Raw genomic sequence first — 22,551 nt, 5'->3', positions numbered from 1 at the left:
GCTCATTTTTCTGTGGCACACTTTGCACACCCTGGTTTGGCTGATGCAGTCAGGGTGGCAATACTGATGAGAGGGGTACACAAAATGGCCAAAGGTAGCACAGAAGGCTACCTAATTTAACTATACAAATAATAAGACCATGGCCAGAATAACCATGCACTTCCATACACTCCAAACCCATGGCACCATGGGCTCAAGAAAGCATCCAAGTAAACTGCTTAGTTCTACCTTTCACTAACCAGTTGCTAGTTAAGAGGGAGCTGTGGAGATGGAGGGATAAGGGTGAAGAATGAGGGGAGGTATAAGGTATGCAGACCAAGTGGTTGGGGCTGTCTGGAAGCGCCTACTGAGCAGCCCTGCCCTTGGGCAGGGAACAGACCTGCTGCTCAGACTGTACCACACTCATCACACTTGCTATGCTATCATGAGGAGCAAAGGGAGGGAGCTGACTTCTCTGGCTAGCAGGGCAACATCCAGGCTGGGCAGAGCAACTGTTCCACAGCAACAGTGCCCATCCAAGGCAACTTTCTGGCAAGCCCCTGTCTTCTATGCCCCTATTAAGTACAAGGGCAGTTGGCCACTGAACACCTTGTCATTCTCATCTTCCCAAATTCTTCCCCCGAGACACCTTGCCCAAACAGCAACAGGAAATGTTGGGCAACATCGTCTCCCCACACAATAAAGAAGGTGAAAAATAAATAAATAAAATCAATAGTTTAGCAGCATTCATTCATTGCAAAAATTTCTTCTCATTGAGAAAGTTTCCTCAGAAACACAGGAGCCACCACCTTTCATTTGTCGCCATTATTGTCCTTCAGTCCTAGTGCCACATACAAACATACACTCCTTTTCAGAGCAATGTAATGTTTTGCTCTCAGGAGGCTATTCTCTACTTGGAGCCTTTGGAAATGAGCATTAGTCACCTTTCTTTCCCCTGGACAAGACCGTGTTTTCTCACACGCTTTTTCTTGCCCTTCCTTGCTCATAATCCTCATGGCCTTCACTTTCCTCTCCCACAGCTTATCAAAGAGCACCCAGGCCCCATGTGAAGGCCTCCCATTACCGACCATGGGAACCTCCTAATCCTTTGTACTCAGTTTTGAGACCATTACAGATGCAATGCAGATTAAGGGCTCCTGAGGCATCAGACCAAACATATCCTGTGACTTTCAGCTAACCTTCCACTGAGCAGCACTATAATACTCACTTACAGACACTCTAAGTGCAGAAGCACTTTTTAATAGCAATAAAAATAATGTTCTTTTCACTCTGCTGAAAACATGGAAGATTTCCAGAAGCAAGTCAGGCAGTCAGCCTCCCCTCAACACCCACTCCAGCAGGCGTGCGTAGGGAAGAAGTTCACTTTCTGACATGGAAGCCTGTCATTCCTCCAACCCCTCTCTCTTCTCTGATGCCCACATACACACTCTTACACTTTTTTCCTGGATACCTTCCCTCCCCCACAGATTGGATGAACCTCGCAAGCAGATCATAGGCCTCTGTATTCAAGGTGCAGCTCAAAAAGTAAAAAGAGCATCTTTTTATAAGGTCATGGTAACATACTAGGGTCTGGCTCAGTGAAAGAAGATATCTGTCACTCTCTCCACACCATCATAAATTAACTTAAAGTGATAAAATTATTCATTCAGACTTTACTGCCTCCTCTGACGAAGACTGCATTGGCCAATTATTTCAAGGAATACCACATTACAAATGGGAACTCATTCACTGAATTGTTTTATAGGCCAGTGTTCATCAATTTTGCATAGACTGCTTTGTTTTTAGAGCTAATTCTTAATCCTAACTCACATCACAGAAACACATCTCTGCTTGGATTAATTAAGATCTCAGAGAGAACCTTCTGCTCCATTACCCTCTGTTACTGATTTATAAGAGGCCATGAAGCAATCTTCTTAATGATAATGAAGAGGGTATTTTATCCCTTAATTTCATTCCTGTGCTTAAGATGCAGAGAGACGTAGATATTTCAGGGAATAAGGAGAAAACCTTTACTAGCTGCATGGCATCCTTCATTGGCAGATGCAATCCTTTTTTTTTTCTCTCCGTAACAAGCACTTTGGTTAGTGACCCTTCACCCTATCAAACAGAAGGAAGAAGACAGAGATCATCACCACCCAATACTAAGGGAAAGACCATCAGGAGCAGGAACTAATTTTTAACACTAATTATGCGAAACAGCTCAATAGGACCAAAAGTAGTAAAGGCCATAGGAAACTAAGACCAGAACCAATAGATGGACACAGGGTTGCCTATGCAATTCCTGAGATTAAGGAGGAGTGTGGAAAGCACCGAGGAAAGACACCAGACAAAGTGAGTTCTCCTGCAGGCACTAACTGAGATGTTTAGCCTACTCAGATGAGAGAAACCACCTAGGTTTATTTTTTACAGCCAAAGTAAAAATGTCCACATCAGTCATGAGTCACAGAACAAAAAAATTCAAAACAAGGTGGGTAGTGTAACATTGAGGATTTGCCCCTACCAAGCCCCTCACTCTTTGATGGGACAGAAATCCAGCTCCCAGCTGAAGAAAGCACCATAGGGAAGGTGGGAAAGTTGAGTTGAAGGAGTGGATTACTGAAGAGGTCAAATCAGCCACAGTTCTGGCTCTCAGGACTTTGACTTTGAGCAGTAATCCAAAATAATCTTATTTCCACTACGAATTTCCTATAAACAGGAAGCAACAGTGACACTGCTAAAAATGGCAGTTTCACAGCACAGTGGAGGGGAATCCCAGGATGTTCCTCTCAGGGGCAATCACAGATCTGGAAATGCAGGAGAGCTGCAGACCTTGGGAGGATAGCCTGTATTCCCATGGGATGAGACCTTGGTAAATAGATAACACTTTTCCCCCCAGCGTGTCCTTCATTGCCTGCTTCTCTGCACCTCCCAGCATCTGCCCACAGCTACTTTCACTTAGAAAATGAGACTATCAAAAAAGGTTATCTTCATTTTAAATGGTTTACCTAATCTCACCCAACCCCAGTTTTAACTATGTTGTTTTTGTAAAGCTGAACACAATTGGCAAAACAAATGTGTTTGTCTTTTACCTATCTACAACATCATCACACACAAAATACATTGTCAAAAGCAGGTCTGCTTCTTTCCAAAACCAGCAAGGTAGGTGGGTAGCCCACAGAATTAATTGGAGGAATTACCCAGACTTATCTCTGCAGCATCCAGGCACTTCTCTCTCTGCATTTTATACTGCTTGGGAAGAAATATAAACCAGAATTGATTTCCCTTATATCACACAAACATTTTAACAGAACAGATAAGCCCTGACTCCTTCAGAACCTGTAAGTGACATCAAAGAGGTGAGTGGGCCACGTAGGTAGTCATGTGTGCCATCAGGCACATTGAAATGATATCCCACTTGCCAGTTTGTGCAAGTCTGGTAAAAAAGGATGTTTATCTCAGAGTGCACTGATATTTGGCATTTTTGAGAGATTTTAAAAAAGAGATTGTGTACCACAACTCAGTTAATGCCCTTGTTGTCAGTCTCAAGAATAAGAGCTTTTATGATTTTTGTATTAAATACTTTCGCTGTACAGAGAAAATGATTCTGCTCTGCTCCATTTTTTTCCATATTTTTTATTTCTTTTTACCAGCTTAATTTTGGTAAGTCATGCTAAGGGAGGCACAAACTGAAGCATACAGCATTTACATTAGTTCTCCACCAAATTGAAGGCAAATTTTACTTTTGCTGAAGATCTAATTCTATCTGAATTCTTCAAAAGACAGGCAGAGTTGCTCTGGCTTGTACCACACTGAAGACATATATATTCACAAGTAATGTGATAAAGATATTATTTTGCAGTAAAGTTTCACAGATACAAATGGAATCACACTGATTTAGTCTGATCGGGTCAAAATAGCATTCCATCTTGGCCACTAAAACAAAATAAAACAATAACCTGCTTGCCTTTTACAGAGTACTGCCTGAAGGCCAGATTTCCTTCCCACCAGTGCCAAGATGCAGAGCTCTGATTCTGTAGATGTTCAGAGCCAGACAGGACCTTTCCCTCAGACTGCTCCCTCAGACACAGCTAATGAGAGCACCACCCTGCCACAGGGCTGACAAAAGATGATGGCCTTTATTCTACAGGACTGTTTCATTGACACTGATGGCTGTGGCTTCTGCAGCTGAGTAAAGACAACAAAGACACCTGCTTGTAGAATACTGCTGGCATTCATTTGTCCCCACACACTAATATTTCTTATTCACACCGAGTCCCTGCATCTTAGCCAGACCCTCACAGCTCCCAACATCCAGGTCTTTCCATCTGTTGCTAGCAGCAGTGACTTGTAAGGAAGCTGCTGAGTAACCAGGGGCCTCACAGCCAGGAATACTTGCAGGAAGTACCTGCAATATAAATATGCACACACATACTAACATGTAGATGGTGAATCAGCTCACACCCTGTGAATACAGCCCATATGAAGCATCTCACACCAAACACTGAATTACCCAATCTGGGCATGGAAGTCTTTTTCCAGCTTAAGGGGAATGCCTGGCCAAATTGAGGTGAGAGCTAATTCTGCATCAGTGCCTCAAGCCTTTCCAGGACAGGAAAGGCAAGGCCAGAACAACACATTGGAGAAACCACTTCAAGGGATCAGACACAGCAGCACAGTGACAGATCTATGAGCTAAACACCAAATCAGATCCCACCCTGGCTACAGATTGCCAGAGGCCTAAGGACTGCCCAGCTCCCTGGGCACAATAAACCCAGGGAGAGAATTGCATCTACCTCCTCCAGAGTCACTATAATGATGGCAATTTCTCACATATACTCTGCCATGATAGCTCAAAAGCTATGCAGCAAAGCAAGCAGAGCTGAAAACACCCTTCCTGGCTTTATTACTACATTGTAAACAATCACCTTTGCTTCCATTATGTTCCTACCAAGATTTTTTTTCGTTTTATTATTTTAAGAGGAGAAACGTACACACTCTATTTTCCATTACACTCTTTATAATATGCATTTTGCAGACACTTCTGATTATCACCATTCTATCTTCTTCCCCAAAGACAAGGTTTTTAAAAAAAAGCCATTTACTCTCCCCATATTTACCACATTTCTAAAGCGGATGGTTTTTTCTTCAGGATTGACTGGGGGTGAGGGGTGTAGGGAAGTTATTTGTTTGTTTTAAAATTATAACAGGCAGACTTGGAGAAAAGAGAGAATGAAATCTCAGAGGGCTCAAGCAGTCTTTAAAAAATTCCCTACAAGCAGTTTAATAGCACAAAAGTTTGATTCGTGCAATAAATGGTGGATCAAAGGCATATAATTTTTTATGTTACATCAAGAGCCTGCATGTATGTCCTCATGCATAGTCAAAGCCTGCAACACCACTTAGAGCTGAGTCAAACTGCAAAAAGACTGTTTCATTATCTAACCTGAAACATATGTTAAGAGCATGCTCTCTTTATAAATTTCAGCATAAATTTGGAGTACATTAATTTAGATACTAACATGAATTATGATGTGAATTGAAGAAGATATCTTTGTTTGACTCCTTAAAACTTGTGCGGTAAGTTGCTGCATCCCAGCAAAGAGAAAATGGGTATCAGAGTCTAAATTCCAAGGCCAAAAGCTTAAAATATTTAGTAATTTTAGATGCCCCCTCTGAGATGCTTTAGATCTGCCAAAACTGCAACAAAATAAAAGCTCATAATTTTGTAAATGTCAAACTCTCTCCAAATTCAGATGTAAAAGCTTAGGTTCCTAGCCCTATATTTGGTTACATTCAAGTTTAAAGTAACATTCAAGTTTAAATACTGACAGTTTCAGCTCATAGTAATAATCCATACTCCTTCATGAGATCCTGATTCCTACAGTCAATATACTTAAGCACTTTAATGTACACAGTGTGATGTCCTAGGTTTCATTTCAGTTGTATTTACTTCCCATCTCTGAAAATCATACTATTCCTATTTAGGAGACACACAATTAAGTGTAGCACGATATTTAAGAGCCATACAAGTCCTGCTGTCACAAGGTTTCAGTATTTTGTCAGAGTAATGAATTATCACAATCCTTTCCCAGATGAGAAAACTTAAAGTGAGAAAGACATTTTATACCAATATCAATGGTCTTAAAAAAAGAGTGCTGCTTTAAATGGGAAATTTGCAGACTGCAGTATTACAGCATTTTACAAAGATAGCACATTAAAGACCTTACAATAGCCAAACATGTCACTGAAGTTAGTCAAGAAATTAGCCAGATACTTAGCAGAAACAAGGTTTTCTTGGAAAACTAAAGAAAGCTGCAATTTCATAGCAAGAGATCTGAATGCTATCAACTAAAAGCAATAAACCCAAATGCTAAACAATTAGCCTTCTGACAAATAGTCCTAACAGGGAATTTCCATAACACAAAACATGTCGCTCAAAGAAGTTGTGCACCACTTAAGTGGTTCATTTGGGAAATTTAATCCTTTGACAGTACTGGTGTGTAACACCAATCCCCTTAGTGGCTGAATTTTAGTAAGTCCTATGCATATCACCAAGGACTCTGAATCTAAGGAATAAAGTTACACTGGGAACTCCCTAGAGGTGAGCATTCTTCACCTCCAGGCAAGAACCCCCGAGATAGTCACGATTCAGAGAACAAATTTCCATTGCTGCATACAAAATAGCAGTCAAAGCAATATCTGTTTCAGATCTTACTTAAAGTTATGCTGAAACAGCCAAATACCAGTTCACTTACGTAGCTTGCTGACTTGCTTTCTGCATTTCCACATTTCCAGCTGAATGTGAAGATGTACTTTTCCCAATTTCTCTGCTGCTTCATCTTCTGCAGAAAGGTAATGCTGGACAGCACATCACAGCAGCTGCATCCTTCTTCTTTTCAAACTCCAGGCCAAGGTTCTGTTTACACATGTCAATAAAAATTCTTTTGATAGGTATAATTTGCAATCTTAATGAACAGAAGCCTGCCATCCTGATGAAAATTTGCAAACCATAAAACTAACAAACAGAACTTGGTCAGACAATCAAGGCTTACCATAAAAAGCCAATAACAGCTCCAAAAGAAGTTGCTGGTTTTGGTTGGGGTCTTTAGAAAGAAAAAACATTAACTTTTTGTTTTCTTGCTGTTTATAAAGAATTATTTGTCAGAGAAAAGCTGCACTTTTGGTGTGAAAGAGATACCCAAGAGACTGTAGACTACATAGGATGAGGAAATACTTGTCTAACTTATAAATCTGTGGAGTGAGACATTAATGGGTGGTTCTTGTTTCTGTCACCCCTATTTTCTCCAGCATCGCCACACCATTGCAGGGAACCCCCATTCTTCCTGGCTTCAAACAGCTCAGAATAGGAGCAAGTTTTTTGCAGTAGGAGGCCATCTCCCCACACAAAACAACACAGTCAGTTTTAAATTGGACTATTTAAACCCAGAGTAACTCTAGGCACCTCAGCAGACATACTGAATAGCTATGTTAACAAATATTAATATAAGATCTCTTGTTCTACACAGGTGAGCAATTTATTAGAGAGAATGGTATTAGATATAATGCCTTAATTGCATTTTTTCTACACAGGTCTCCACCCTTCACACTAAATCTAGCCCTGATAGCTGACTAAATAGTTCTGCTCCATAACTCAGGCAGGTAGGTTGATTGCTTGGTGGCTCGCTGGCTGGAAACCCCTCTGCCATGTTTAAAGGTCTTTATAAATAATGCCAATATTTCACGTAATTGTTTTTTCAACCTGGTCAGGTTTCTGTGCACTCTAATTGTTCTATATCAATGTGGTAAACACTTCCTGCAGACAATTTGTTAGGAAGTTTGGATTTTATATAACCCAGGAAATGAAGTCACCAGACCTGTGGGCTGCCTCGAGTGATTCAGCCCCCTGATTCCTGCAATAAGCAGGCACTTGAAACACAAAAATTCAGAGGCAATGACAAACTAGTAGAAAGAAAAAGGGTGCATACTAGTTTCTCCATACACTCTATTCATACTTAAAAATTCAGAAAGTTACAAAGAACTTCCACAGACTTTCAGCAATCTATTTGTATCCCTGGTGCCAAAATTATAAATAAATTCCGATCCCTCTTCTCTTGTCTTGCATTGGGGAACAGAACGGGACATGATGTGTAGGAGGGGATTAAAGTTTCTTTCTGTCTCTTTTCACTAAGGGAGCAGTACTTTTTCTTCTCTATGTCATATTTCTATTAGTTACAAAATACATGTGCCATTTTCTATTAACTTCCCTTTTTTTTGCATCAGCAATCACTTATCAGTGCTCTGGAAAAATGCTATGTAATGACAGCTAATGCAGCATTCCCTGAAATAGCCTAAGGGCTCTGAAAAGTTCATAGCTTTTAGTTCAAAATTAACTTGGATTTGGAGCTTTCTGCTGGTTTTCATTGTTTCAGAAAGCCTGTGAGGAAAGTTATTTAGGAAAACATAAGATCTAGACAGTGGAACAGACTGCCCAGAGAAGTGGTGAACTCCCTATCCCTGGAAGTGTTCAAGGCTAGGTTGGACAGTGCTTGAGCAATGTGGTCTAGTGAAAGGTGTCCCTGCTCACGGAAGGGGAGCTGGAATGGGATGATCTTTGCAGTGCCTTCCAACACAAACCATTCTACGATGGAATTTTCTTCTTTGAAAGTTATTTTACCAGTCTTTTTGAAATGCACAGTTTGTCTCCTTCACTGTGAGCGAACCTCCTGAGCCATGCTCTTCAGTATGGAAGTTTCTTGTCTAGCTGTCACCACCATACAGCTGTGGTGTGTGAAGTCAAGGCAGCCTTCCACTAAAGTCCTCTAACTATGCAAGAGGAACCAAAATATTAGCTAAGCAGAATAACATTTCCTTCCAACGGTCATAACAAATGTCATTGCAAACAAGGAGGAAAAAGAGAGACAAAAGAGAAAATGTAAAAAGACTAAAGGAATTTCACACTGCAGACAAAGGAGTAATCCTTGGCTGCATAACATCCTGGGAAATTCCCCATTTCATACAGGTTTAAAACAGGAAATTTGTCCAATCCATATATGTTCCAGTGGTAAGATCAAACCACAAAATCATCTTCTTCTGAACTGGCTGGCTTTGGGGACAGTTGCTGGAACCTGGAAGTTCTGCATGTCTAAGCTTTCTACAGAGGAGCAATTACTCTGCAAATCACAGTCAGTTCCTCTTCCTTTTATTGTTGATGTGGATGGACACACTTAGCTATTTTTTCCTCTATCCTTCCAACACACAGGCAGAGGGTTGAATCGGTACAGCTTCTACCAGCAGTCGCCTCGTTACTGCTATGTCTTTCTCCCATAAGTACACCACAACTGCAAATCTGTGTCTGCTGCTGGCATGCAGGGCTTAACAGTGCTTGTATTACCCTTACACTGCTGCAAACACCATCAGGGATTAGCACAAGCCAGTATCTACCTATGAACTCTGACTCCAAATTCAGCAAAATGTAGATGTATCCGGCACATATCTTTTCTGGCAGGGGCCACAGAAAAATCTGAGTTGGAGAGGAGAAGGGGGAGAAATCCGAATAATCACGTGGGGGCTAAACAACCAGAGTGGTAGTAAGCAGATGAGAAGAGGGAAGGAAAGGTCGAAGTCTCCCTTTGTGCATTTGAATACTGATGGGTGAGATCACGCTTTGCGCTATCCCCATTTCAACACCGTGTACAAAGGGAATGAGTAAAAGACAAGTATTTCTGAGTTTCTTGGAAAATACCAGTAAAAGCAAAGAGCAGAAAAAAAACCAGGTAGGCCTCCCATATGTGGAAATAGAAAACAGTGAAAGATACAGACCAACAGTGTCAGGGGAATAAGGAAAACAAAAGGATTTTGGCTCCCCCATTACAGAACATAATCATATACCATTAGGTGCCATTTAGATGTGGTTAGCCTACTTTGATTAAATGTATGTAGCCACTTTCCTTTTACTGTCTTTGATAATTTAAAGCCATTATATATATTGCAGAATTTACTTTATTTTGTTCACTTTTACTATCACTGAAGTTCTTCTCTTCAGAGGTCACTTGATCCTGGAACCAATGATAAAATTCATATTCAAAAGATGAGTAGAAATAAAATTTGAATTTAAAAATAAAATCAAACTCTTCTGGAGACCATCTTGTGCCCAACCTGTCTTGCTGAACTTAATAGGAATACTCCTGTAAATTAGGCAATCCTGATTTATGCCAATAAATGTCAATACCAGCATTTATTAATGCCCAAGCATAACAACAATCCTGCAAAATGTTTTTACATATTATGCATGCACTCACACTGCTAAGTTCTTCACAGTTGGAAAAGAGATTCAGAGCTTCAAATAGGTAAGAGAAGCAGCAGTCATAAGAAAATCCCAAGGGAGAAACAAAAGGACTTAATAGCAGGCTATTATTAAACTCTATTTGATATATTAAAAAATCACAAGGAAGCCTGTCAAAAAAATTACCATGATCAAATAAATTGCAAGGCAAAGCTGCCAGTCACATCTTGCGAACTGGTATGGCAGAGACATGAAGGGAAATAAAATGCCCAGAGACCAACACAAAATCAGGTTTGTCCTGCCAAACACTCCTGTCCTATTTGTGGTCACCCTGCCTTCATCCAGCCTGCACCAGCTGCCCCCTTGGCACCTCATCCTTCATTCCTGCCTAAAGGTACTGCAGAGGCTCAGCACTGGGGCTGGGAGCCCCACTCCCACTTCATTCCACCTCCTCCCCAGCAAAACTGTTCTTCTCCTCAGCTCCTTGTTATCTCCTGCCTACGCACACGCTGTATTCGTATGTACTTTGCCACTTTGCAGAGTGCTCTTGGGATTACTTAGGTACTGCACCAACCCAAAGTTGCTCCATTTTACAGTGCTGGCTTCATAAAACTCACCTCTCACAGCAGAGAACTACCAGAGATTAACTTCAAAATGTTCCCTTTAAAGTGCAGAGTGTCAAAACTCTGCACAGTGGATTGCAATCAGTGCTTCTTCAATGCAAAAGCCATTCCTCCTTCAAGAGACTGGGTTGGTGAAGCACCTAAGCTGCAGGCACAGGAGAAGCCAAGGCTGGATATGCAGCCTCGTCTCTGTCCTTTGCTCCCAGCTGTGCCAGTACTGCCCAGCTGTACCTGTATAGCCTGAGTTTCTTTCTCTGCAGTCCTCCATACATGCATTTCCCAGGGATAAGTGACTATGAGTTTTAAACAGCAGCAGCATTACAATATACTGGTTTGACAGTATAGCAGGGCAAAGTTTGAAGAAAGAATCAATACTTTACCAGGTAAACTTAAAAAGCACTAGGGGCTTTTTTCAGATTTAAGGAAGTTAAAGGATGCACCAGTGGAATTTAAGACCTAAAATACATTTTTTATCTTCACTTTGTCATATCATCTTAATCTCAAGTAATTTGTTCATTGCATTTCCTAGACCTTTCATTTGCTTCCTTTTTTCCCCACCTGCATTTGGCAAGCTAAACATCTGAAACCCATCAAATCCCAGTCAAGAAAAAGTAGCCAGAAGTCTGGGTGGCTTCAGGAGGTATGTGCTTGCACACCTTGGTGTCCCCATGCAGCTCTTTGTTACTACACTTAAATAGAAGTTTAGAAAGCAAAAACATTGCTCTGCTTACATTTCCACCTGCATCCCCCCCCCCACCAAAAAAAACACAACAAACATGGCCTCAGTCTAAGAGGCACCAGTAGTTTCTGTTTGGTAGGGCATTTCCCCCCCCTTAGTTTAAAACCTTGATAATCTCTAACCTTGCTATCAAATCTAGAATGCTTAAGTGAGAAAACCCACTGACATCAACAGAACTACTCACATTAACAGTTACAGCTTGATTGGCCTTAAGGCTTTAGATGACCATTTAGATCAATTCTATGCCTTGGATTGGTTTTGCAGTTAAACCATTTAAGACAAGAAGCACCCCAAAGGAGGCTACAAAGGCAGCATGGGAGAGAGAGGAGAGCTGCTACTACTTTATTTGCCATGGTGGTTTGTGGCAGTCCAGGTACACAAACACCACCTAAGGCTTTCTGCAACTGCCTTGATAAGCCCTTAGTTCAAGGGCAAAAGTCTGATAAACTGCTTGAACATGGTTCCTGGACTTAAAAGGAATGGGGGACTTACACAGTGAAATAAAATTTGAATTTGAAAGTCTTTTTTCTTAGATACCCTTCTTAAAATTGCAGGAAAATTGCAAATTATCCCCAAACCAAACACTGCAAAGACAAGAAATGCTCAGTTACTACACTCTATGTCGAAGTACAATTATGTAAATGTATTTTACAAATATATGGTAATAAAAGTGCAACAGTATCACCCAGACTGCCCAAAGCAAGCCCTGAAATGATGCTAGGCAGCAAGTCCGGGACAATGATGTGGACATCCTTGCGTCAGTACAGGCCAGGTGACTACCTCAAAGAAAGTACAACAGCATTGGTTCAGTGTTATCTTTGACTGGACCTATCTATCATCACAGAAGCCAGGCCATGAAGCTCTATTTTAATAAGGTCCCACTGAAAGGCATTCTTTTATCCACTTCCTCTTGTTTATTATTCTTTCAAATATCTGATAAGATACTTTTCAACTGTGGCTATTCACTTTCTGTTTGCGTAGGTCTTGGGTTCATCACAAGTTACAAGGTCAGCATTAATCTAAACAATGGTTGGTTATGGGTGATTTTGCCAAGTAGAAAACACTCTAAAGGCTAGATTGTTATCATCAATAGGGCAACACACAGGCAGCAGAAACAAGCCCTACTTACACGCGTGTGGACTAAGCAGAGCTACTCAGATGCCAGGTCATGGGTGTAGCACATGCACCAGAAGCCACAGCTCCTGCCCAGGGCTTGATAAGAAGAAAAAGCAGGGAAGGAAGGAGGAGCTTCTCTCCCTTCTGCTTCACCATGTCAGCATGGCCACCTGGCCAGGAGCATGGAGGGGACACCCAAAAAGTGCAGAAAGCTATCTTAAATCTGCAGAGCATATTTAAGGCAAGCAAAGAGCCTGCCAAGTGTGTCTTTCTCAGTCGTGCTCTGTGCTGTCACCCAGCCCATTTATAAGCAACATGCTGACAAGGTGCCCTGCAGAAAATTCCAAAACAAAAAAACAAATTCAGAAAGACAAGGGAAACAGTAAGTCTTTGTAAAACCTTTAAAACTGATTTCTTTGAGGAGTGCTGATTGATAGCTGACACAGAAGAGTGTCAAAGCTCCATTGGCTTGTAATACTAAAACACTTTAACTGTATTTACAGCTTTTCACTTGTAGAGCCAAAACCTTCCAAAATATACTTGCTGAACCTGGAATGCACGCAGCTTATCTCTTGGCCTTTATATTCCCTTCTTTAAAACACACCCCTTCCTGCACTCTCACCAGCAGTGACTCATACCAACCTAATAAAAAAATTAAAACCTTAAGAGTAAAAAAAAAGAGGAAGACAACTACTAATCAAGTCTTGCATATGCAAGCAATTTTATAATCCTGTTTTACACAAACATGTTTTCTGTAGGTCTCCTGTCCATGAGGTACTCTGTATTTCCAGACTGGGACTAGGCTTGATGAAGACCATAGCAGTAATGCCTATCTATTACCATTGATGGAACAAACTGCAAAGTGATATTTGTTCTCAATGTCTTGTTTGACCTCCAGATTGGCTGATTAACCTTTCCGGAGCAAAAGCTCTTTGCAGAGGGAAGGCAGATACAAGCACTGGCAGTAGTCAGCCCAGCCAGAGTGTTAACCCTGACTCAGGAAAACAGCAGCTCAAGAGGATAAATCTCTATGGTGATGGAATTGCTGGTCTGTCTAAGAATGGTAGCTAAGACTTTTGCAGAGCTTTTATTTTGTGATGAGAGCCAGAAATCAATTAAATAATTTCTTTCCTCTGCTAAATATTCATGGTTTGCAAGCGCTGCTACCTTAAGTGAGATCTGATTTGGAGGCCTTCAAGGGAACCATTCCTAATTCTCTCATTAAACACTTCTGAGATATCCTGTTCTCTATATTACTTTTATAAACACCTGAAGTAAAAATATTTACATTATGACTTAACTATTCATTCTGATTGTGAAGTAACCTTGGGCTGACAATCCATATTGTGTTTTTTTAAAATCCCATTTTGTTCAGCAATTGTTCAACACACAATGGTCTGATGGTCCAGCTGCAGCCAAGAAGCACACCACAAAGCTGAGGAAAAGTGTAGGCACCCCAAAACTGATTCTCTGGCCATCATCATGCCACTGCCCAGCCAGCAAGGCCAGGTATCTAGTCCTTTTCAGTCAGACCAGCTGCCAAAACCTCCAAAAGGTCAAAAGATCTGCTGGGAATGGTAGGGTTGAAGGGAAGTCTTCGTGACTTCAGCCACCATGAAGAGTGGAAATACAGCAGCTGTTGAGTTAAAGCTTTACAACCATAGAAAATTTTTACATGCTGAGATAAGCCTCCAAAGCAGCCAAGGATGAGAACTCACCTCTCACAACATCAAAGCTGTTGTATCAGGGGTGATTCCTTTGAAATAGTGAACTTTGAAAGGAAAAAGGTGAGGGGCTAATTCAATCTGTATTACAAGGAGCTCACTGCTCTTCACTTCTGCAGCTATATGCATTTTCACATATTTCTACCAAGCTCACTAAAGCATATTTCCTACAAGGATATTTAATATTGTTTATCAAGAACAAGGTCAACGAGAGAAGCAAGATTAGATATTTCAAAAGATATGTTCCCTTCTGTTGCCATAACAAAGAAAGGTACATTAAATCAACACTGCTGAGCTGAATTCAGATTTCAGCAGGCTCCTTGCTGAAGAATCGCACACACACACCCTCACCCCACAAACCCTTTCTCTCCTTACAGGACAGGCTGCAGCACTCAGGCTTGCATCACAGCTATACATGGCCTTCCCTTAGCAGCCACCTTAACTTTATTGATTCTATAGTTGATTATTATGGCAACAAGCTCAATTCTGACTGTTTCTAAACTTTTAAAAGGTCATCAAGAAAGCAGAAATAAAAGCTGTTTTTCCTGACTGTTTTTGTGGCATGCAGACCCATAGAAGCTATTGGGAAAAAAGCAAAAATGCAGCAGGAAAGAAAGACAAAACTCAAAAATCCCAAACTAAAAAAGGGACAGCATGTCTGTGGCTGCAGTGGGGTCATCTGTATTCTCTTCTCTGCTCTGCCATACGCTTTCTCAGTGACTTTGGATGCAAACTGGGTCTCCCACTAACATGCATTCTTTCAAAAAACTCCCATCCCAGGAAGAGGGCATGGATAACTTCCTAAGAAAGAGTGAAAAGAGAAAGAAACAAATGACAGCCTAATGTTTGTTTTTTTTAAAAATACACTATTTGCAGGCAGATGGTTGTAGGATTTCATCATCAACTGGCTGAGAAACCTCTCCCCCTGCTCTGTAGCAGGGATAATACCCGAGTCAAAAGTGCATGCTCATAGTACTCCAGAAAGCAATGATCTGGCTTTCTTCAGGTCTGTTCCATAGCTCTGACCTGAAGCCCAATACAAATTACATTGGGGAACTACAAGATCACAGATAATATTCCTGTTCCTATCACTCAAAGCTGATATTCCTTTAACAGCATTGCTTAATTATATCCTGGTCCCACCTACACACACAGAGTCCTTCTTAATCCCACAAGAAACACAACAGCAAGTTTGCAATGTAAGCAAAGAGTAGACTATGTGGTGGCCAATTTCTTGTTCAGAGTTTTTCTGGGAGGAATTCCAACTCATGTGATGCACAGGACCCCATCTTATCATTAAAAGGAAATATCACTTAGCAATATTTTACATTTTGAGACAAGGAGCAGCTAACTAAATATCAACTTTTGAAAATAAAAGAACAGCCTTTCCTCTGCTTTACCTGAGTTACTCAAAGGTAGCTCCTCCTATCCCCTGTGTTCTCATATAGAGTTCTCTCAAAATTATTTGATACTATTTTAGAAATTTAAAAAACAGAGAGTTTTATACCATCATTTGAATGAGATCTGTGAGCAAACGACTGCATTTCCTGAACAGCATGAATATTATCCTTATGAATGAATCAACTATTTCCAAATATGGATTGGAAAATATTCAGCTACCAGATATTTGGAAAAGCAAGCACCAAAACAAGCTCAGAAGTCCGATACAGATGTCTAAGACTCAAGAAAGCATTCCATCCAATCAGCTGCTGGATTTAGTCAGTCATTTCTCTGAGTCACTCATTTCATTGCTATTCTTCACTTATTTTGGGTGTGGACTGAAGGCAGTTGCTCTTAGTTCCTGAAAATTCAATGATGTGAAATTCTCACACCCCAAAGCAAAAGAAATAAAGAAAAATATCAGTTTCTGTCTGCAATGAGCCCATGTACTCTGTGCAGTTCCTTCTTTCCCAACTCCCCTTTTGCTGCTGATGTACATGGCAAATGCCTGCTGCCAGCCCATATTGCCCATCTTCCAAGCTTTCCAAGTTCCTACTTCTCTGCTCTACAAGAACTATTTGTCATTGAGTTTTGCACTGATGCCTGCCACCATAGACTTTGAGGCCTTGCATCTGTTAGCCATGTTCTCTCATTAAGGTTCCCACAACAAACAAAAGCCTCAAAAGTCTCTTTTCTTCTGCCTCTTTTCATAATTATGCCCTTCATTCTCTGTCCATCATAGTTCATGCTTCATCCATCTTATTTCCATTATAAGTTCAAAATCTCAGCATTCCAAAACAGCATCCAAACAAAAGACTCTCCAGATATGAATGCCATCTCAAATCAATTACCAGGGCATTCATCCTTCACAATAATATCTCTATTATATTCTCTTACTTTTGAATTCAAAGATTACACTGCTGACATGCTTTCAGATTTTATGGAGTTGGTGATGGGGAAATGAAAGGACATCACTCTGAAGGCTGATGAAGAGAATCATGTTTTCCAAATCCCTTAAAACTTAAATACCGAAAAAGAGGAACAAGGAGCATCTTTCTGTTATGTGTGCACTCCCTACATAACATAGAAGAAGCTGACACACCCACAAGGTGTTGCCAGAATGCAGTCATCATCAGGCAAAATCATATTCAGTGTTAGGAGAATGACATTTCCTTTGGAGAAAGCCCTCTTTGAATCACATTACTCCAAAGCAAATGGAGACCACAGAGAATACTTGCCTCTCAAGAAAAGCAGCAGGTCCAAACCATCAGCAACCAAGCATTACTTATCATAATTAGCAGTTTTAAGATTCAGAGGTTTTTTAATTAAGGGGTGGATAGTTTCAGTTATAAAAAACTAACTAGAAAGATTCAGTGAAATAGTCTAATAACTGTTTGTTCCAGGAATCTTCATTGAAGTAGATTTTAACCCATTGATTATGCTTGAAAATATGTTATACATAACAAATGTTTAAAGCAGTCAAGTGCAAGCATGAAATCATTTTTGTATGAGATTTAAAATAATCCATGCTCTGCTATAAAACAGAAGCAAGATTACACAACACCTCAACAATGCAGGTAACACTGTGCTGACAACTAAACCCAACTTGCCCTTTTCTAAATACCTTCAAAAATGTTTAACACATGCCAGGCTGTACAGTCATGCATGTCAACTAGGACTGGGTATAAAGCACATACAGAAATATATGCAGCCTCCAAAAACCACATGCTTCATGATTCATTCTCCCATATCAAACTTTATTTCATTTCTTGCCTCTTCCTACTGTTTCCTGCATCTTAAAGCATCCTGAAGCTAAAGCCCTTCACAGACAGGATTCTCCCTTTACTTGTTTTGCACTCCTAATAACGACACAATATCAGGACCAACAATGTGAAAACAAGTAATAAAAAGTGCTGATTATGGGCATGTTTGTCAGACCTCTGAGCCCAACATCCCTTAATCACAGCTTTCTACAACACTGTCAGTATCTCTTTGTAGGCAGCCAAAATGATATGACAAAGGTGCTGCAAAGACCATGCCATGAATCACTTTGCTAGTTCACACAGCTGATGTGTTTGGCAACACAGGAGTGCAGTGCAAAGTCCCGCACTGAACCAGCTGACACACAGCTCATGACACTTTGTCTGTCTTAGAAAGGCCTCATGGTTAGCACCTAGCAGTTAAGCATCCATTTATTCCGGTTTTAAATCTGTGCTCCAGATGAAAAAGCAAGCATTGAGGAAAGGATCATGGATCATTTTCTGAACAGCATTTTACATTTCCCTCCTGAGCTGAGGAGCATGCTAAGTTCCTATTGAGGATAGGTGCATTGCTCCAAAATGTGCTAGCAAAAATATTTTAGTTCATTTATAGACCACATTGTTCTTATTACATGGAAAAAAAATTATAAAAGAGCACTAAGTATTCAAAAATTATTTCTGAAATTTAACCTTTCAGATGAACTCAGAAGCAACTTTAAATTTGTCACATGGTATATCCTATATATTTCAGGTATTCAAAGTTCACAGATGTTCTAGACTAGAAGAAGAAAAATTATTAGTTTACCCAGCCCTCCTCCCTACCATATTTCCACAAACAGTTTTAATATATTAACTTTATTCACTGTTATCTAATATTTAAGCTGTTATTTAACTTATCTAATTTAATGTGGTCTTTAACTCACATTTCCAGTACCAGCCAATAAGATGCAGCTGTTCTATGCAAGTTTACCGAAAAAAAAAAAAACTTTCTATGAGAGTCAAGAGGAATTTTTTTTTTAAAGAAAGTTGTAAAAAGCAACAGCCATAGGCTATAATGTAAATAGCTTGAAATTTTTTCATATGATATTGTGAAGTATGTATTCATATGGCTTTTTCTATGGTATGGTGGACATTATAGTCTACTTCTATACTGAATGTTTATCAGAAACTCTTCAGAAATTAAATCAGGACTTGATTCAACTCTTGATGAAGCAATACAGATTATTTTTGAAGACAAGACAGCTTTCTGCACATATAAAGAAAGTTCAGTGTATTTTCAATGGGCAATCTAAGCAGTACTAAGCTTAAATGTTAGCAAGAAAGACTTGATCTTGACATTAGGAAAAACTCCAGAGCTTAGACTAGTGAAACATCAGAGTAGATTGCCTGCAAAGGTCATTGGATATTTGTCACAGAAGGCACTGGAGACATACCCCCAGCAGGATTCACTGTTCTCAGTGGTCATCTGCATTCAAAGAGAGGGCCTTGATGGCCTCCAGCAGCTTTCTGTGAGCCAATCTTCCTGTGAAGCTGTGACAAAAAGCAGTTTTACAAACAGAACTACTGAAATTTATTATCTATGGATTTCTAACCTACAACTCCTAATGCTTCCTTCCCTGCTCAGCTGAGTCTCTCTCCTGTGTGCCAAGTGGCTTTCCTTCTCCTTGTGTTTCTCCCAACATTCCATTCTGGACTAGCCAAGTGACAGCACATGCTTTGATCAGTCTGGAGCTACCTGTGCACACTGCTGCTTGACCAGATGATTGCTACTCCTGGGAAAACAGTGCATGATTATAACCTCCTTTGCAATTGAGAGATTATTTTGACTCTCTGTAGTTATCTGTCTTTTTTTTTTTTTTTTTTTTTTTTTGTGTCATCTCTATTTCTGCTAGCCCTCCAATCAGATATGTGGAAAAGGGCTTTAAACAAATAGAAAAGTTATCTGTAGATAAGTGAAGGAACTGAAAGGCAAACATAAAGACAAATATTACATTAGCCTTGTTAAAATGGACTTTGGATTATCCTCAGTGGGAAGAATTTGCTGAAAGTCTTTTGAATATTTTCAAACTAAAAATTAAAAAAACAACCTCACAAAAACCCAAGGAAATTTTATGACACTGGATTTCCTCAGTGAAGTTTCTGTAAAACACAGAGCCTTAAGTCATCACATGAATCACTGACAATTTAATCAGCTTCTCCAAGTTTGTCATTCTCATCAAGAGTTGAATTTAAGACCTTCAAAAAGTTCTTTCACTCATTTATGAACTGCTGCACCTACTGATTCAGCCACCCACACTACACTTTAGACTACCAGAGATTCAGCTAAGAATCCAGAAAGCTAATATTTGACTTAGAGGCTAAATGAGTTCCAACCAATCTATAGGTCTCAAGATGTGGGAGAGCTTTAGGAAATCTTGCTCTAAAATGGAGCACCATCAGGTGAGAGCTCCTCTTGCCCAAATACAGCAAACTTCACAGATGTTTTTGAAAACCTTTATGTGAACAGCAGTGGGAGAACCCACACATTGCAAGAGGCAGAACAGGTATAAAATCCAGTGCTAGATTAATCTCATCTATCCTACAGCTCTCCTGGAAAAAAACTTTAGCCTGTTAACATGCTCAGACTATGAGCTATTTTTTAAGATAAAAGTACTTTGCATGAATGCATGTGGCACATAATAGGGACTGCCATCAGTAGACTACAGTTCAAAGTTCTTGGGATGAGAGATCTTCAAAGCTTATTCCATTAAGGTCTCAGGTCCTCAAAAGTGTGAGGAGCAGTGCACTTCCTGATTCTTCTGCAGAATGAAATGATAGCACCAGCATTGTAGATGCCCTGGTTTTAAGTCTTATTATTACACATGTAATTTATGATATATCAGATATGTCATTCCAGAAAAGCCAGCTGAGATTTCTTTGCATCTCTGGGTAAAGAATCCTACTGAAGTACAAATAAGCACAACAGTAAATAGCATGTTAATTATTTCTTCCTGCTTCTTTGGAAGCAGTATTTTTTATCAGCTTGAAACAATGGCGACCCTTTCAAGTGAAGAACACCACACTTGGACAAGTTTTGTGGTTTGGTCTTAGCTACAGTTTGAAAAAATATTGAGACTTTTTCTAAGAAAAGGAAAGATTCATCTGTCATTGAAAAAGCAAGGGCAAAGTGTACAGTACCCTGTAATTTGAGTACCTGGTACGATGTCATTCATCTGCCTGAAAATTTGTGGATAACAATTGATTGACATTTTTGAAAATGAGAGCAACATATTTGGAATACCTCATTTTATTTTCTGTTCCTTGACTTTTAGTGACATCCAGTGGAGATACACTTAAACCTCTTTCAGGGGCTAGTACCAACTCCTTTCTTGTAAAACACCTCTAGGTTAAGTTACCAATGGAATGGAAAGCCAGCCTTGAATGTATCTGGTTTTCAGAAGGTCTTTCCATGCTCTCTTCACAATGCACACTCCTTCACAAATTCAGTCCCCAAAACTGTTTCTTTTCATTTCACTACATATTTCCAGTTCTGACAAATCCATTTTCATGGTTTAACTGCTGTTGCAGTGGTACAAATCCATATCCTCCTCCTTCTTCATCTTATCAACCTACAAATATAGGAAAACAGATTAGAAACAACATCTGCTTCAAAGATTGTCCTCATCACTGTCAAATGAAGCCATCTCTGTGTCCTCATCATAATTTGAAAGAAGGCCAGCATATTATTTTTGTATGTGTGAACTCTGCTTACCGACTGGAGGGATTTGTGAATACCATAATTAAACTCCACATAAGTACATACAAAACACAGAACTTAACAAGGGAACATGTGGGATCCATTAACCAGAATCATCTTAAGAATAAAGGGAAATTAAATTATGTTACCTGAGCTTTTTTCTTATACTTCTCAAATAACAGTATCTCCTAGAATCCACACTTATTACTGACAATTTAATCCTCAGCAATCCAACAAAGTTCAGTGCAGTGGATTCAGTCATGCTGAGATGCTCAGTAGCAAAACACAAACCTAAAGCCCACACTTCCATATCCTATTCACACTGCTGACTGCTACTCACTCAATAGTCATACAAGAAAAGCAGAGGTGCTCTGATGTCTACAACCCTTTCAAGAGAATGAAAAGGGAATAATCTCCAGACTGGAGAACATATGTTTGCTACAAACTTAAATACACATATTTAAAGGTGCAGCATGTTCTTCCTGATTTTGTGCATGCAAATCCCACTTAAATTACAAGGGAGCTCTGGACAAGGAAGCTGGAAGTTAGCACAGTCTGATATGAAGTCTTTACTCAACCATCTAAGAGGAAAAAGCACAACAGAGCTCATTACCCATGGTGAGTCATGTTTTACCATGGAGGTATGTTCTTTGCCTAGGCAATTGTTAATTAACAGTAGGAGTGGGAGACACTTTTCTTTCAAAACACATTTTTTGTTTGTTTTCCAAATACATAAAATGTCTGCATATTGGAAAGAGAGGTTCAGCCTTAATTTCTCAGGTAAGCATGTTTCACCTGGAAACTTAGGTTTCAAAGCATTCATATAGCTTACAGTGCTATATGAACTGCTGAAAATCTGGATCCAATGGCTAGCAACAATGGACATGATAGCTCCCACAACAGTGCCTGGGAAAGACATGAGCTCACACAGTGTGAGATCTGGTAAATGAACAGCAATAGAAAAATTGCAATTGCCCTTACTGTGAAGTTATTGAAGGCAAACTGACAAGAGTGGGTCCCTCACTCTTTCTCTCTTAAAAATATTAAAATATAGAATAACCATAGCAACATCAAAGATGGCCAGAATCAATTAAATACTACTGATAATCTCCTCAAATTCAGGCAAAACTGATTTAGGGCCATGTTTCCAAT

General features: G+C 39.9%; 1 protein-coding gene across 4 annotated transcripts in view; it reads right to left on the bottom strand.

Moving 5' to 3' along the window:
- The window catches only part of PDE10A (phosphodiesterase 10A), a 336,966-nt gene that overhangs the window by 211,629 nt on the left and 102,786 nt on the right, over window positions 1-22,551 (bottom strand). For 3 of the 4 annotated variants that reach the window (XM_079297641.1, XM_079297642.1, XM_079297643.1), the window contains exon 2: window positions 6,735-6,895. The exons of the other annotated variant lie outside the window; for it this stretch is intronic. In XM_079297641.1, coding sequence (XP_079153767.1) covers window positions 6,735-6,768 — 34 coding nt within the window. In that variant the 5' untranslated portion in view covers window positions 6,769-6,895. The remainder of the gene's footprint in view (window positions 1-6,734; window positions 6,896-22,551) is intronic. 4 annotated transcript variants of the gene reach the window in all.

Source organism: Erithacus rubecula (genome assembly GCF_903797595.1).
Source record: "Erithacus rubecula genome assembly, chromosome: 2".
Lineage (NCBI taxonomy): Eukaryota > Metazoa > Chordata > Aves > Passeriformes > Muscicapidae > Erithacus > Erithacus rubecula.
The sequence above is the reverse complement of the archived record's forward strand: the minus strand, read 5'-3'. Positions and strand labels throughout refer to the sequence as shown.